The sequence below is a fragment of the Stylophora pistillata genome, chromosome 7 (genome assembly GCF_964205215.1).
Source record: "Stylophora pistillata chromosome 7, jaStyPist1.2, whole genome shotgun sequence".
NCBI classification, from domain to species: domain Eukaryota; kingdom Metazoa; phylum Cnidaria; class Anthozoa; order Scleractinia; family Pocilloporidae; genus Stylophora; species Stylophora pistillata.
The window spans coordinates 32,378,271-32,395,824 of record NC_142525.1 but is presented as its reverse complement, the minus strand read 5'-3'; the positions used below and the strand labels follow the sequence as shown (position 1 = coordinate 32,395,824).

Below are 17,554 nucleotides of genomic sequence, written 5' to 3'. Positions count from 1 at the left end.
TTGAGAGAATTTACATGTGAGCCTTCATATGATGTTCTTTAAGCAAAATAGAAACCATTTATTAACTATATAGTTATTCAGTAGTCAACTAAAAGTATTTTATTTTATGTTATGGTACAAGACATATTAAAATTTTTCATAGATTACTGGAAAAATTACGGATAAAAACAAACCATTACGTTAATTTCTTACCATTAGAAGACCACAGGGAGAGTTAGAATTTGAGCCCGCGATAAATCATCTCGTGACCGATCGCAAGATGGCGACGAAGCCCATCGTTCTATGCTTGTTCCATTTCTTCTTCGTTTCAGCAGGTAAAATATCGACTCGTAATCCTGTTTTTGAGCTGAAATTAAGCATAAGTTATTTTTATTCCATATTCAATACTTTCGAAGTTGTAATCATTTCCCTTGTGGAATAAAACAAAACATAAAATTCATGCTGAGCTTACACATTGTTCATTACCATATCTCGAACTTCATAGTCGTCGCGTTTGATTTCCATTTCACATCGATTGATTCGATCATACATCATATAACAACAGATTTCCTTTGGGACTACGACGTTGTTTTTGATTGGTATGGGGTTATACAGAAATGTTTTCTAAAGTGATCCGCACTGACGTCGCGATATACATGAACATCGTAAGCGAAAAACCTTTCCACAACCTAAATTTCCTTTTCACGTTCGCAGTTACAGGTTTATTAAAGAATGGAGCGGATAGCTTAATCATTAGAGAACCAGGAAAGGTACGTTAATTCATTTACTTTCCTCTTACTGGATGGTAATCATGATTACGTTCGGACATGCGAACTTTTAATTTTGTTAAAACTGTGAACATGTGTACATGATCTAGATCTGAGACGAGCGATAACATCAAAGCAACGCTACGATCGTGCTTTAGCTACGTCGGTGAGACAAATTTCTTGTTTGTCTTTTTCCCCCTTATGAACAGTGCTCCTACTGGGCGCTGAATTAATGTGGGAAGTGTGTATTTTAGAACGGCCCGGAAACATCGACCGTTGTGATATCTAAGAAACTGAAGTTTCACTTGCCGATCTCGCCAACATATTTCTTTATCCTAAGCCATCGAAAATCTTAATCATGTTCTATTAGTTCTATGCTTCCAGTATATTCATTTCCACGTTTCTCTGTTGAAGTGGGCAGTTTTTGATGTTGTATCAGTTGTGAAATATCCACTTTTACAGACATTAATTCCTTTGCAATACACATGTCATGTGAATGTAAGCTGTGGCCATTCCAGTTGAAGTGCCGGATAAATCCTGTTTACTTTATACAGTTTTATGTGTTAAAGAATAAATGCAATTTCTTCTATGTGAATGATGCCACACAACAAAACCAAATCATTAAGAAACTTGTGTAATGCAATCATGTGTCCAATTTTAATTATATACCTGGATGACATCTTTGAGTATCCAGACTCACACTTTGGTGAGGTTGGTAAGGGTTATTGTGTTTTATTTTGAATGCAGGTCACAAACCTCTCACAGTGCATGTTACCTCACTGGAATATAAATAGTACAGTACCATAATGATTGAAAGGTCAGGGGGGGGAAACCTGAAAAAATGCTGGTGGGTGATGAGAAGTGGGGGGGGGTCAGCCCTGTAATGGAGTAGTATTCCATCCCGCATCTCTACCAATATATTTGTCAAATAAAAATAGCTCAAGTAAACAGTTTTCAAAAACATGCCTTCCCACATTTCTGGATACAGAGATACTTATTGGTTTGTAGACCAAGCAGTATCAAGAGTTCATTTAATTTTCTGTGCTTATTGAAATGTTGCACTTTGAAACATTAAGTAGAACTTAAAATCATTACCGGTTGCACAGATTACATATTATTCATGGTGAAACTCATCAAGAGTTCACAGAGATATTATTCAGAGTTTACTGTCTGTATCCATTTTGATTGCTGGTTCGTGTGTAGACTATGTTTGTGGCATTTTTAATAGGACAGAGAAGGTAACACAGTTCAGCTGTGAAACTTGATACATGTACCTAACTATGTATGCATTTCATTCTCATTAGTCATGCCTCATGTCAAATGTCAATCATGTATTTCTGTGATGTTTTTTTATTTCCCCCTTCCAAGAAGCCAACACTTTCTAACTCCATTTTGGTCCAGGAACAGTTAATAAATTACTATGAATAAAGTTTGATACATTTGATTAGTAACTAGGGAAGATTATGATTGTGTATGCTTGACACTAGGAGTTGGAAAATCATTCTATGTATATGATGGGTAAGGTTTGTCCTAAACATATTGCCTTGTCGCCATAGCTCTCCTCTTAAAGTTTCATTGTGTTAAGATTATTTTTTGACTCCAGGAAAGCAGTGTCCATCAATCCAAAGGAACTTAAAATCCTTCGTTTTTTATTTACCCTGTAATCTCATTAGACTCCCAAAAATTTCTAGGGAACAGTAATTTTGTTAGAATGTGAAAAAATGTGGCCTGATGAAAAATAAGATCAAGTGGCCCACCGCCAAAGCTCTTATCAGATGCCTAAGAAGGAAATGACTAGAATTCATATATTGACTGTGATAACCAATTTTGTTCTGGTCACTCACCATAAGCAAAAAAAGTTATTTTCAAGACTTCTGTCACTTCCCAATAATCAGACCATATGATCAACTACAACTCTTGGGTTCAAACCATTTCTGGATATTACTAGGACTGTTTGTTATATTCTGAGATGGTTCTAGACAAACTTGCACTCAGCTTTTTCTTGGTTTACCTGAAGCTGCTCACATCCTTGTAACAGCATGTACAGGAACTGGAAATTTGAGGAAGGAACTGTGAAAGGCACACAATATTTAATGAGAGTCTCGCCAAAGATCATGACTGCGTTAAAGAGCACAAGAGAAGGGATATAACAGGAGTTTCTAGTTACAGATGGTTCAAGATTTCAAGTACAACAGCGGATTTCCTTTCAATCTTTCTAGAAACTTGAAGATATGTTTTCTGCCACATGGTGCCTTGAGTTCAGTAATGATCACTGGAGAAAGATGATACATTCTTTTAAAAATTTCACACAAAACAATTGGACCCCAATACTCAAACTGGATGGGATGCTAGTCCAATACAGGTTTCTCTTCCACATTTTCCAGCTTTGCCCTTAAATTCACTGGGCTCCTTTTTTCTCCAGCATGGGGAGAGAGAAGGGTCTTTCCCAATAACACAAAACATTGTTGTCAAGAGGGTCACAGTCTCTTGATTGTGCCAAACGCATCATGTTCCTGTGTGATTTTAAGCTGATACCAAGTGTGTCATTTATCAAGAATAATTCACATATCAAGTTCAATGCATAATTATAGTAACTTTACTTTGTTAGTTGCTTGTTTGTTGGTTTTCACACTGAGCTATTTTTAACACTACTTCAGTAGACGTTTTCATTGTAGAACTGGTAAACGAAACGCTAGGCTGACTTGAGAGTTGACTATAACAGTATGAAAAGTTCTTATACAAAGTTTCAACAAAATTGAAAGATCTTAAGCCGTTTATTAATTTTGACATTAATAATTTTTCTCAAGTTAGTTAAGATTTCACAGTCTGTTTTCTTTTTGAAACAAAATGGTTTTATGCAAAACAGTCCCTGCCACACAAACGCAAATCAGAAAACGTTTCAGCTATGTTGCCGTGTACCAGAACTTTGATAAGAAAATTCAAGGGTTGCATGTCACATATGTGGGCAAGATTAGGTCTGGGAATATTAAAATCCGTGATACATTAGACCTCTGAAAAGTTTCCATCTTTGTAGTGACCTTTTTTTTTTTAGGAAAGATTGTATGAGTAATAATCAATTATAGACCGGTGTCAAAAGAAGATTTGTTAGAAGTGTTAGAAGATTCAGTTAAGGTTAATCCGTCTTATTAGGAACACTATTGTTGATGATACTTAACAGAATTTCCGGTTTTGATACTGATTCTTTGTGACTCTAACATTACGAGGGAAGAGAATTGCCACGTGAGGAAAGATTCACGTTGCTGTTGCAACGATCCTCGTCTTACGAGAAATGAGATTTAAATAAATGCTATCGCACGACCGATTTTCTTCTAGTAGGCTTGCTACGACACCGATCTGTGTTTAACAAAGCAGTGTAAAGTTCAGGTTATGATAGATTGATCGTCTGAATGAGAGAAGTCCCGAATAAGGACTACTGTAGGTGACAGCTAGTGACTGATATTTAAAATACCTTATGATGGTCCGCGCTTACGTTGTCGAATCGTCAGTAATTGCGGTGAAAAGTCTTTTTGAGACTTCACGATCAACTGTTACTCGTCGGTTCAAAATATTTACTGTTGTATAATTAATTTACGTCCGAAATGAGCGTTGAAGCGTTGCGTTTACTCTATAACTTCAAGGAGAGATTAAGAAGTGACTTCTTCTCAAAATTGCAACGCATATTCCAGAAAATAGGTCATGAGAAGAAAAGAAAACTTGCACTGTGTAAACTTGATTTAAAACAACTTCCCTTCGTAAGTTTACAAGGAAGTGTATAGCAACTGGAGGGGAGGGACTAGCAACCTCCTACCAGCTTCTATGTCTCTTAATGTGTTAATTATACCTTTTTTTTTTCTCCAGAAGTCAGACTCGTCCAAGTTAATCATCGCTTACACCCCAAACTATGTGACATTTTTGCCAAACGCTGGCACGATTCCCTCAAATGAAATTTCTGATGTTATAGCACTTGCCATGGGATTCTCCGCCACTAAGGTGAGCCAATTCGTTCTGCCATAATGGAGACTGAGTTGTGCCTACACCATAGGCTTTTCATAACTGATATATATGTTTAGATGTATAGTGTACTTACAGTGCTCGTTAAAATCCCTTGATGAATCTCATTTGTCCTCATACCTTTCTTACGAAGATGAATTTGAAAAAATATCCCACCTATAAGATGATAGTAAGGTTGAAATTCCAGTGAGTAGGGGGAATTTTTGCACTTGTCTTGTTTCTTCGACGATGAAGTACACTGTACATGTAAAGGTAAATTAATGCGATCTTTTGGCTCATGACTCGAATATAATACATTTTCCCCAAACTTGGAATCAAGCTTCTTCTTGTTTCCTAAACTGTTTATTGATAGCTTATGGTTTGATTAACGTCCCTAGGAATTGAGCTGGGGTGGTTTGTTAGCAGGTGACGTGTTTCGACGACCCAAAGCTAATGTGTTGATTACGGTTGATGGCGTTACTAAAGGTAATTTGCGAGGCTGTTTGAATGTAGTTTCTCTGCCTCTGTAATAAATACATGTGCGTGAGTTCGTCCTAAAGGAAGACGTCAACTTTAACTTAAAACTTCAAAACAACATGCGTATACTTTTCCTACACACAGGCTTTTGATTTTAATCTTTTCTCTTTTTAATTCCAATTAAATACTGATGTCTACCGTGACGCTGTCTAGTTTGGTAAATCTTATTTTGGCTTTTTAAGTAAAATGTTTTATCATTCTGTTGTTTCATGTCGTGCATTTCAGATGACAATTTTGACCTACCAGGGAGGGCTGCGTCATATCCCGTTGCAGAGGTATTTGAATACAGTAGACTAACCTTATAATTCTGTGGATTTTAGATTTTATGTTTTTACTTGTGGTCTTGATCCGTGGACCTTTATCAGTGCGCTGGCTTTCTTTGTTGGGTTCTGGAAAGTGGGGTCCATATTGCAATTTTTTGCACGCACTTTCCTTCATTCCTTTAAGTCGCGCGTGACGCGCACGTAATTTGCGTGTGAATTACGTGTAACATGTTGAATGTACACGCATAATAGGCGCGTGTAATGTTTCCATTCTTGCGGCCAGCACTGTATTTGCTGCATTGTGTTTTGGATTGAGGATACAAAGCTCCTTAGTTCTTTTCAGGGTTCATACTGGTCATGGAAAACCTGGAAAGTCATGGAATTTCAAATTTCATTTTCCAGGCCTGGAAAGTCATGAAATTTAGGTGTGGGTCATGGAAAGTCATGGAAAATCAATATGCTCTCTATGAGTGAAAGGCAATAAGACCCAAAGTTGAAAAGTTAACCGACGAATCCAAAAATCAGATTTAATTTCATTAGAAATAAACAGAAGTACGCATTGTGAGAAAGTTTGCAAACAGGTCATGGAATCTTTCAAAAGGTCATGGAAAAAGTCATGGAAAGTTATGGAAAGTTATGGAATTTTAACAGGTCAAAAGTGCACGAACCCTGCTTTTGCAATATTCTGACCAGGATGGAAACTTTCCTATGTGAACACTCTGGCTTGGTTTTTGTGTCGAAACTTGGAGGATCACTTCTTGATCACCGTGTTAATATTGAGCTGAAATTTCCCACATGACAAATTAAGTTCGTTCCAAGAGCGGAGGCGGCTCAGTTGTCGGGCGAATGCGAAGAAGCTAGCCACTATAGCTACGCGCCTTATTGAGAACCTAGAAGAGAGACTTAGAGCGGCGAGAAATAAACTTCGCTGTCATCTTGTTGGCCAAAAACATTTGCTTTTATAGAGTAGGAGATAACCTGTTTTTGTCGGACCTAGTAAAGAGATAAGAAGAGTGAACAAAATTTTCATTTCTTAGTCCGAAGGTGTGGTGAGTTTGGCTGGAATTCTGTCCACGTCAAGGGCCACACACGAAAACCTTCCGACGCGCGTGGCAAATGTGTTCGGTGGCAAGTCACTAACGGTTTCAATGTCGGGAAGTGAAGTAGTAAGTGACGCCTTGAGTTGTATGTCTGTTCCTATTCTAACAGGTGCTACAGGGTATGGGGATGGGTGAGTGGTGAGGAACAGGACCAGGTGCTACAGAGTACGGGGTGTTAGGGGGGTGGTAGGAAACATGACCAGGTGCTACAGAGTACGGGGTGTTAGGGGGGTGGTAGGAAACGTGACTAGGTGCTATGGGATATGGTGTGTCAGGGGAGGGGTAAGGAACATGACCAGGTGCTACGGGGTATGGTGTGTCAGGGGAGGGGGTAGTAACATGATTTGGTGCTACAGGGTATTGGGTGTCAGGGGAGGGGTAAGGAACACAACCAGGTGCTACAGGGTATTGGGTGTCAGGGGAGGGGTAAGGAACACGACCAGGTGCTACAGTGTATTGGGTGTCAGGGGAGGGGTAAGGAACATGACCAGGTGCTACAGGGTATTAGGTGTCAGGGGAGGGGTAAGGAACACGACCAGGTGCTACAGTGTATTGGGTGTCAGGGGAGGAGTAAGGAACATGACCAGGTGCTACAGGGTATTGGGTGTCAGGGGAGGGGTAAGGAACACGACCAGGTGCTACAGTGTATTGGGTGTCAGGGGAGGAGTAAGGAACATGACCAGGTGCTACAGGGTATTGGGTGTCGGGGGAGGGGTAAGGAACACGACCAGGTGCTACAAGGTATTATAACATAACCAAAGTAAAGCGCGCGCTCTGATTGGTCAATTTAGCGTTCCCCATTTGCCCATGGGTGCACGCTGCTGACGACGCAATGCTGCATACGCGAGGCGATAGCTGAGAGTGACTCTAGCTTGTTGAGTGCTTAGCAAACCTCCCAAGTGCATCCATAACTCAGTAGTGTACGCTGTGGTGTTTACCATTTGTTTTATAACATAACATTGATACATTGTAGGAAAAGAGTTCCCTTTAAATTTAAAAAATTTTACGTGACCAGAAAAAACAAGCGCGCGCTGAAAAATAGTCTTTGTATCTGCTCACGTCAGCAGCGTACACCCATGGGCAAATGGGGGACGCTGAATTGACCAATCAGAGCGCGCGTTCTACTTTGATTATGTTATAATGAGTTATGGATGCACTTGGGAGGTTTGCTAAGCACTCAAGAAGCTAGAGTCGCTCTCGGCTATTGCCTCGAGCGACTCTTACGCTTCTTTCGTGCTTAGCAACCTCCCGCGTGCATCCATAACTCAATAGTGTACGCTGTGGTGTTTACCATTTGTTAATTGGGTGTCAAGGGAGGGGTAAGGAACATGACCGGGTGCTACAGGGTATGGGGTGTCAGGGGAGGGCTAAGTGGGAGGAACATAACCAGGAGTTACAGGGTATGGGGTATCAGGGGAGGGCTAAGTGGGAGGAACGTAACTAGGAGCTACAGGGTATGGGGTGTCAGGGGAGGGCTACGTGGGAAGAACATAACAAGGAGCCACAGGGTATGGGGTGTCAGGGGAGGGCTAAGTGGGAGGAACATAACTAGGAGCTACAGGGTATGGGGTATCAAGGGAGGGATAAAGAACATGACTGAACGCTGAAAAATGTAGCCTCCTGTTGATTTGTATTGGACTGTCCTTTTTCTTTCTTTTTTCTCCTTGTATCTGTTTTTGCCTTTTCGTTGTTTGTCTGTTTTGTGTTATTGTTATTGCACCAGGTAGTCCAAATTGGCGCTTATCGAACCTGATTAACATACATTTCTCATGCGTAATAAAAGTAACGCCAATCCCTGCTTGCCTTTAGTTTGTAATTCCTGCCTTGCCCCTTGTAGCATTCAGCATTTGGACTTAAAAGGGGAATTAGTTTGAGGAAGGAGGTCAATGTCTGAAGCAACTGTGTTGCTGCGTCGATGAAGGAGAATAACAAGATAACTTGGTTTTACCAAATGAGTTAATAACGTAAATCGACCACTTTAAATAGTTTCTGAAGCTGACTTTCGGAGGTTAGTCCTTCCTCAGAGCGAATTGGGGAGTTTAAGAAAACCATGACAGCAACCGCAACGAGAACATCACTAAAAAAAGGTTTAATGAGTAGAACAATGGCTGTGCACGTGCGTGATAAGTCTTTGTAAATTTCTTTGCGTCTTCTGCAAAACAACAACGTGAAATGACCCAAATTTGCGTTGTCTAGAGAACGTGAACGACAACGGCTAATTTTTCAAATTTCTAAACGTAACTTAAAGCTGTGTTCCATAATTAGTTTCAAGATAGTTTTGACAGTGAGAAACAAACTGAATGACGTCGGAGTATCATAAGAGTCGTAGGTAAAACATAACTTCATTTTTAACCGACGTTGTCCCCGGCGTCGCCGTCGTCGTTTCTTAAACTCCCTAAATGACGAAGGAACAACGCTCCAAGTGTCAGCATTAGAAATCCTTTATAGTGGTCAATTAATATAATAATAATAATAATAATAATAATAATAATAAATAATAAATAATTTAGCAATGGACATTCCACTGGGTGGCTCTCCCCTATCACTGTTTCCATATCGAATTGGAATTTGGAATGTTGGTTTACATTATCAACTCCGTTGATGAAACCAAATTATAAAGTTTGAGGAAGATCGGGTACAAAGCTTGGTGTAGATATGGTTTTATCGCGCTTACGTTTACTTATTGTAGCAATATGTATATTATGTATGTTATGTATATTTATTTTAGTAATAAATTTTGCTGTTTTTCCATGTTTAGTTGGCAGCTGCCGGTCATACTCCTGGGACAAACAGTTATACCTCGTTTTGGAATCAGGCCGAGGACAAGTTTGCGCTGGCAGAAGAAAACACTGTCATAAGTCTGAAAGACTTACTGGTCACCAAAGACGAGGTACAGTTGGATTCGGGTGAAATTTGTAACGAATTAATAGTTGATCTCATAGAGGCAAAATGTACTGGGTGTCAGCAAAGCTTGTTAGGTGTGGTGTTGAAATATTGATGAGCTGTAATTAAGGATAAAGCCCCTTGAATTTTGCTGGTGAAATTGCTACAAAAAAGATACCATGTTCTGCCATGGTTTGCCGTTAACAATTGAACAACGATAAAATCAGACTCAGAACAAATAAGCTAGCGGGCCGATTTGCCGGTATTTCCCTAAAAACATATCTCTTGAACAGTTGGCCAGGTTTTATTTAATAAAACTGACTGCTTTGCTTTTTAGATTATAAAGAGACTGAAGAGGGCTGATTTTGGTAAAGGTACATTCCTTCTCTTTTGTTTGATTTGAGTACAGTGAAGCCTGTGTCAAGCAAGTCCCATATTTTCCCTCCCGTTTTCGCAGTAAAATGAACCTTATTCAGCGGTCTCCTCTCTGAAGCTAGGGAGGATAACAAAATTTAGGGGGAAGTTTATTCCAGAAAAATGTAATTGCTTGTCTTTTTTGGTCGTCAGGAGTAAAGTTTTCTCCAAGTACCAAAGAATTTACTGTGTCAGTGCCTAGGAAAGGAAATGCCGTCTTCAACATGGAAAAGAAGGTATCAAGCCTTTGTCACAGAACGTTTCTCTTTTATACATTGTAAAAAAAAATGATTCAAGCAGGAGATGACACTTTTCAGTTCTGTAAACATGTCACGACATTATCTAAACGTATTACGTACATATACGTATGATGTACGATCCTTCGCAGTAGATAGCGCTATTTATGCAATAGCGAAAATCAGACCTGAAAAAAATCAGGCCTGTACGGGATTCGAACCACTGACCTCTGCGATACTAGTGCAGCGCTCTACCAATTGAGCTAACAAGCCAACTGGGAGCAGGCCCTTAAGTTGATTCGTAATAAACCCGTGATGATAAATCAGATACAATGAATATATGAAGTTCATATATTTTGAACTGCGGTATTAAATACGTATGTATGTATAAATAGCGCTATCTACTGCGAAGGATCGTACATCATACGTATTTAATACCGCAGTTCAAAATATATGAACTTCATATATTCATTGTATACGTACATATACTTTATGATATTTTCTCCGAAAAGAGATCAAATTTGTAATCTCCAGTTGCAAGTACTCACTTCCCTTTCAAAGGTTTATTTTAAATTTTCACGTAATTTTCTTTCTAGGAAGACTTTCTTCTCTTCGCTGAGGTCGATGTCATCCTTCAAATACTTGAAAAGGTGAGAGATTTAAGAGTCTTTCACCTCAGAATAGAACCTTCAACAATGACGGGCAAAACTGTTTTGCCCTTATTTGCTTGCTAATGAGCCTCTTGGGTTCGTTTTTGAGGTGAAAATTGTATTATTTCTGCTCTTAATGGCGAAAGGAGGATGGCCAATTTAAATATATATATAAAGGAAAACAGCAGTAAGGTACGCCATTTTGAAAGAGGTATATTTATTCCTTAAGAATCTCACAATTTCAGGACATCTTTAAAATTCCTTGTTTTTGTTTTTCAGTTAAGCTCTGATCCTAACCTTGTGCAAGATGGCGTTCCAGATGTGTTCACTTTGGGCCTCTCTTCTGTTAAGGTTAGGTTTTGCGTAAGCACTGTCAAACGCAACTTTGAGGGCCACAGAGCAATTTTTGTTTGTTGGTCTGTGTTTGTTTGATTGATATTTTTTGTGTGCATTTTTTCCTCTTTCCTTTTCGATGCACGTGCAATTTCTCCTTGAAATATCTCCTTTGAATCAAACATTGACGTCATGGAAATGAAGAATTATCGCCAAATAAAAAAGCTGTCGACTGTTTGACAAATTCTACTTGATAATACCACAGGAAATGTGCAGAGAAAAGTGTGAAGAATATGCATAGTGATGTTAGGGGGTAAAAGGTTGAAATAAATTGAATTAAATATCAAATTGTCGTGCTCCACTATTGTGCTATTCATTGACTTGTTCTGTTTTTTTTTTCTTCATGCAACCAATGGTTTCTACTCATCGCTTGTTACAGGGACTTCGCCGTCGCTATGGTGACAAATCTTTACAAGCGGAAGGAGCTGTCCAATTTTTGAAGGAAATTATTCCACAGGTAGAGATCATTAAAGGGTCTTGTTTGTTTTTTTTGTTGTTGTTGTTCCATTCTTCATTCTTTTCTTTACAGAACCCGGCACCTTTTCCAGTGTTCCGCTATTCAGGCGCTAACCAGTTTCAAAATGCTATCTAACGATGATTAGTGTAATTTAAGTAAGAAAGTGGGACTTGGCAATTTTTTTTTAGCTCTATTTTACTAACTTTTGTGTATTATTCTTAGTCGCTTTTAGTCGTGTTCTAAATTTTTTTTTTTTAGTTCTATTATTAAAACAGGACTCCCCTGAAAACCACCAATAGGTGGTTATTATTATTGTTATTGTTATTATTATTGTTATTAAGGATCTTATCTTAATTTGTTTGAACATATTTTTGATGATTCGAGTGAATTATCGTTATCGTAGTGTGTATCCTCTGGTTTTTCTTACATTTTTTTTCGATTTTCAAACATTTTATCATAATTTTTGTTATAATTTTTTGATTATGGTAAATAAAGGATTATATTTAAAAAAGAATTATTATTATTATTATTATTATTATTATTATTATTATTATTATTATTATTATCATCAGTAAAATTTACCACCTGTAGTACCTCTTATTTACCGCTTAAAATCGCTTGGAATTCTTGTAAATTCAAGAGGTTAAAAGGATTTCTCTACCTGTTTGTAAATTTCTTCCAATTGTCGTGCTTAAAAAATAAGGGAGAGCACTGCCTTACCGTTCAATGTTGAACCTTTCTATTGCACTAATTTATCGTGACAGATTGTCAAAAAATTCTCCGATTTGTACAATGGGAATGTTCTGGTGGAAGTTTTGTCGTTGGAGTGGCTTGGGTGAGCTGTTGGTATTTTCTTTCTATATTTTAAGTTTTCTGTTTACTGTGCGAGAAAATTAATGAATCGCGGGAGATGATGTTGCTAACCTTTTTTTTTTTCTTTTTTTTTGATTCCCCCTCCCCTCCCCTCCCCTCCCCTCCCTTCCCCTCCCTTCCCCACAGTGATCTTCAAACGAGATACCCACGAGAGGTGCACGTCGTCTATCAAGAAGTCCAACCTCACCTGGTGTCACAGTCAAGGGACCTTTTCCATGACCAGCTGCCCTCTGTTACACTTAGGCATGATCTAGTGAGTATTAGCGGTTATTCCTTTGGTTTATTTGTTGTTGTTGTTTTTTGTGCGAGTGTATCTTTAAGGATCTATGACTTGGAATCAGCAACATAGAAGGCAAGAGTGAAAACTGCCACGCCCCTCAGATTACCCACCCCTATTTCCCTCCTTCCCTCCCTTTCTCTTCCTGTTCTACTCGAACACAGTCATGTTAAAATTCCTTTTTATCATGCTAAATTTTCATTTGGTTTTATTACTAAACAGGAGGAACAAGCAAAGCAGTCGTTGTGCGCGTCTTTGCACAATAAACTTCTTTCGACACAGTCTCCACTCAAGGTTTGTGTTTGATTGATTTTTTTTTTTTTTTTTAAGTTATCGATTTTCTTCTCTTTCCTCGTCCCAAGAACAACTTTATTTGTCAGGTGGCTCTAGTTCTTATCATTATGGAAAACATGGATCGATAAATTCACAAACTTCCTATAATGATAAAATTTATCAATACCTTCGTAAAATCAGCGACTGCCTTCTTTGGATTGTATTTATCCAGCGTATGCACAGGCTCCTCCTTGAACACCAGTATGCCTTTTGCAATTTTTCCTCTGCGCGCCCCTTTCCAGCTTTTTCTGTGTTCTTTTAGATTTTTTTCTTTAAACTTAAGCCAATTTTTTTACCAAAAAGAAAAATGGCAATAGTGAAATTATCCGTCTAACTTCTTCACCAATGTTTTTGCTAGGTGTATTGTAATGGAAAGCCCAGGCTCCGGCGTTCAGTGGACAGTGACTCGCAATACCAGGTAGGAATACATTAAGGTCAAAGCAACTAGATTTCTTTTACGTGGGATGGATCAAATCCTAGTTTGCAATTGGCAGATGACGTCTCATCCTCGGAGACCCAGGGGGGGCGAGTCGATTTCAAGTTAGGGCAGAAGAGTCCTTGGGGACATTGTCTTACAAGACTAGTTCCAATCGGTCGCAGTCGTTCTGGCATCTGATCGGTGCCAGAAAATCTTTGTGTTTTTCTGCCCAATCAGAGTGAAGTGTACATTAGAGTCCTTTCGTGTGTTTTAACACGGAGATATACAAGAAGCTGTGTTCCTCGCCATGATTGTTTGGGCCGTACGACGGAGAATTGCTCTAGGTGAAAAGTTTCAGTCTCAGCACACAATGTAAGAGAAATCGATCAGATTGTCCGCGAAAATCTTCCGGAAATTATACTCAATACTTTCGCAGGTATCACAAGAGAACGTGTTTAAAAGTTTGCGAGGTTCGTATAAAACATAATGGTTGCAAGCGTTAATATGTCTCTGTAAACGTTAGACGAGATGTAGGCTTAAATCTTTCTAGACTTTTTGTGTAATATGCTGTAACTGAAACTTTGCCAATCCCGTGAAGTTGTTCGTCGCACGGGCCACGCAGGTATGTCGAGCAACTGGCACTTACGCCGCTTTCTGTGCGCGCCAAAATCTAATCTAATCTTCGCATAAAAAAAAAGAAAAGCTAAGCGTGGAAACGTTTGTTTATTGGATGTGGGTAGATGACCCTGTAATAAGGTGACATTTACAATAACGCAAACCCGCCCTTTCCATCCAATATTTCATGGTCTTTGGTTTTGTTTTCCCCAATGAAAGCAGCACCGATTCCTAGTGATCAAAGGTATTTAACTTGGTCTACAACAATCGACAGAAGAGGTGAAATGACAATGACCAAGGGACTAGAAGAGAATCCGTGGCCTTTCGAGCTCAAGAATTTGAACACTCTAGGCAGCAGTTGAAAGATTAAGCTCTTTCCAAACCCCTTCGGGAAACCTTGATGAAGTTTAAAATTTGAATTATTCACCCGTGCCTACTACTAAAAAAAAGTCCATTTATTGATATGTTTCTTACTCATCTTTGTTATCGTTTAATAGGCTGGTTCCAACATTGACTTGGGTAAAGTGAATTTGGCCCCTGAATACTCCAAGGACTATCCCATAATATTTAACATCTCGCTGTGGCTTCTTGTAGTCCTAGTTCTTTCCTTATATGTAGTATGCCTGGTGATGTGGTACATGGACCCGGGTCGTGACAGCATTATTTATCGCATGACCAGTCAGAGAATTAAGATGGAATGACACGCTTCTCAAAGAATAGAAACTTTTGGAAACGACAGAATTAAAACTGATTGACACACATTTGAAGTTATCGCGCGGGAAAGTTGAGTATCTAATGCAGCAGTGACGGAGAGTTGTATAGTTTTTTTTCCTCTACCGAATGGAAATTGTTTTCAAAGTACAATCATTTTAGTAAGTTTTTGTGCAGTTGGATTCAGTGGCATCCGGAATATCTTTTGTGCCGTTGCCTTGGTTTTCATTTTGATAATTATGTAAGGAAATCGTATTAAATGTCTTTCAATTATCGTACTTGGCTTAGTTAATTATCCTAAATAACTTCAGTGGATCATGATCACATGTAATTACTGGATCAATGGCACCATCAGCTGAGCCATAACGGACCTACCCCTCCCCTAAACAAAAACAGTCAACTGATGATGTTGAATCAGGGGATGGTTACTGCCAGTTGCTCAGATATTAGCACTGATCCTGAATTCTCATGTACTCAACGATGATGCATCTCATGTCAAGAAGATTGATTTTCGATCGTCATAAATGATGCTACTAACATTTTTGCTCCGGTTACCCTTTACTGAAGACTGTAATCAACAGAAGATAGTCACAATAGACTCTTCTTTGTGCTCGTCATGATCACCACAAACTTTTTTAATCTTCGATCAAAAACGATTGTAATCAAAAGAACGCAATCATGATAAACTCTCAAATTAACATTCACTGAGCGTAGTCCTGATCAGAATGGAGTGACATGCTACTGTTTTAGAGAATAGGGTCACTTTCGTCGCTTTCGCATACCTGTCGTGGTCGTCCCAGTATTTTCTAAGCTTATTGACTCTACTTAACCGACGAACTGCTTGACAAGATCAGCGTGGTTGAAGATGGTGCAGTCACTGAGAAACTATGTGAACTCCTCATCTAGCCGAGAATTACGTCATTAGGATCGCCCCTTGTAAATTCTTGAATTTACCTAAAAAGGAAAAACAAAGAAAGAAAACGTATTTATCTGCCTGAGAGTGACGTCAGTAGGATCACCTCTGCTATTACTTCCTCAAAAGGAAACGGAAAGGAAACAAATATCTCTGTCTGCATGCGCATGCACGTTTGATATGTACGCATTACCTCAGAACGCGTATTTTCCAACCAGTTGACTGACTGACGCTAACTACTTTTTCAAAAAAGGTTATTAGTTTTTTTTTTTTTTTTTGGAGTTTTTTTGCAGCAGTATGCCTGAGGTCTGACGATTTTCTTTGCTCAATCCAAGCCCTTCCCCCCACAATACGAGGTCCCTGGCGATTAAAGGACTCAAAGACGTTGACAGTGAAATTAGCGAAAATAAACATCATTGATAGGTTGTCGGAGTCGTTTCCTTGACGCCATCGGTATTCGAAAATTTTTTCACTTAATTTACCAGCTGTGGAAACATTGACTTTAACTGTCAGAACACTTCAAGGATTATATCTCGTGAGATTACCTCAACACAAGTAAAGACTGCATCAAGGAACCGGAATTGTGTCGAGGCTATTTTTCCAGGCAACTCAGTTCTGATTGTTCTTTCAAGCCCGTCTGTTATCAATTTATCACGTGGCGGAAACAATCCCTTCTAGAACTGAAAACAAATCCCACAGACCTTTCAACTAGATAGGCGGTAACAACGCGAGTGAGTCAGTTGTAGTCGGCGTTCCTCTTGTTATTCGAAGTCCCTCTGGTCCCCTTCACAAGCCCTACAGTAAGATGGCTTTCAAGACATTCGTTGGACTACTGACAATTTTGTCGTGTATAACAGTAGGTGAGTATAATGAATCTTGATTTTAATGAAATATTCTGTTATCTTAATGGTATTTGAAAGCACCTCGCCGAAAATATTTTCTGTTTGTTTACGGAAATTAACTTCGCGCTTAACCATGAAACGAAGCCATAATAAAAATAATCTTCCCTTTCTCGTTTACCAATGCAAAAACGCCACAGCAAGAGCTATGTACTCTGTAGTCTGTATGTGTACCTTCTATGGATTTTTGAAAAGAGCTGGACCTTGTTGAGTTGGGGTCACACCAGTATGATAATGTTTCATCTTCGGGTATGCCACGTTCCTTTATTTCTTTGTGTTTAGCTGTTTGTTGTTTTTTAACTTCCCATTACGGTGGAAATTGGTTTAAGGCTGTTAAAGGCTTAAGTCCTATGGAGGAACGGGAAAAAGGAACCTGGCTTTAGCCCCACAAGATAATAACGCCAGACAGCTCTTAATAATTCATTCATGCCAGTTAATTCGCTTTGCGAAAGTGGACACTGAATCAAGTTGCGACATCAAAAGTTAAGTTCACATTTTGATTAAAATGTGAACCAAATCTGAGAATATACGTTGGAAATAACTTCACGTAAGTGATTCAAAGGGATGATACTGACATCAAATTATTCGTTTTCCGGCCAGCTTTGTTGAACTCCCTGCGGTAATTGACATGTCGTCTAACACATGTTTGACTTAACCACATGATCAACGGTGAGTTCATCACGCGATTAAATCATTCTTTATGAAAAACATTTTTTCAATATACAGATATGCTGCTCTTCACAGAAAAGTTTCGTCAAATCGATACATGAATAAGTTGCACTGTTCATAAGCAAGGGAGCGTCCTCGGTAAAGATAACCTATGTTTCCATTTGTGTATCATTGTGT

At 38.9% G+C, this 17,554-nt stretch overlaps 1 protein-coding gene and 1 long non-coding RNA gene across 3 annotated transcripts; one reads left to right on the top strand and one right to left on the bottom strand.

The window, feature by feature from the left end:
• Window positions 1–47: 47 nt before the first annotated feature.
• On the top strand, window positions 48–15,174 carry LOC111335616 (renin receptor). 2 transcript variants are annotated; one of them, XM_022941575.2, is made up of 17 exons: window positions 48–314; window positions 694–749; window positions 4,605–4,736; window positions 5,135–5,222; window positions 5,499–5,548; window positions 6,574–6,702; window positions 9,395–9,526; window positions 9,857–9,893; window positions 10,087–10,169; window positions 10,766–10,819; window positions 11,099–11,170; window positions 11,592–11,669; window positions 12,434–12,504; window positions 12,669–12,795; window positions 13,042–13,113; window positions 13,511–13,570; window positions 14,683–15,174. In XM_022941575.2, exons 1-17 carry the CDS (start codon window positions 260–262, stop codon window positions 14,884–14,886), a joined length of 1,500 nt encoding a protein of 499 aa, XP_022797310.1. In that variant the 5' UTR covers window positions 48–259; the 3' UTR covers window positions 14,887–15,174. The 2 variants fall into 2 exon arrangements, with proteins under 2 accessions (XP_022797310.1, XP_022797311.1); XM_022941576.2 differs by having other exon boundaries at window positions 216–314; window positions 9,857–9,887.
• LOC148727480 (uncharacterized) lies at window positions 14,279–16,670 on the bottom strand. The gene is made up of 2 exons (XR_015989815.1): window positions 16,355–16,670; window positions 14,279–15,850 (listed from the first exon to the last, which is right to left on the bottom strand). It is a non-coding gene; the product is annotated as an uncharacterized LOC148727480 (long non-coding RNA).
• Window positions 16,671–17,554: the final 884 nt, after the last annotated feature.

Bases quoted from the DNA above. Each gene is read 5' to 3' on its own strand.
- LOC111335616 (XM_022941575.2), top strand. From the start codon at position 260: ATGGCGACGAAGCCCATCGTTCTATGCTTGTTCCATTTCTTCTTCGTT. The intron at 9,527-9,856 runs GTACAGTTGGAT...TTTGCTTTTTAG, and splicing joins TACTGGTCACCAAAGACGAG to ATTATAAAGAGACTGAAGAG. The intron at 12,796-13,041 runs GTGAGTATTAGC...ATTACTAAACAG, and splicing joins TTACACTTAGGCATGATCTA to GAGGAACAAGCAAAGCAGTC.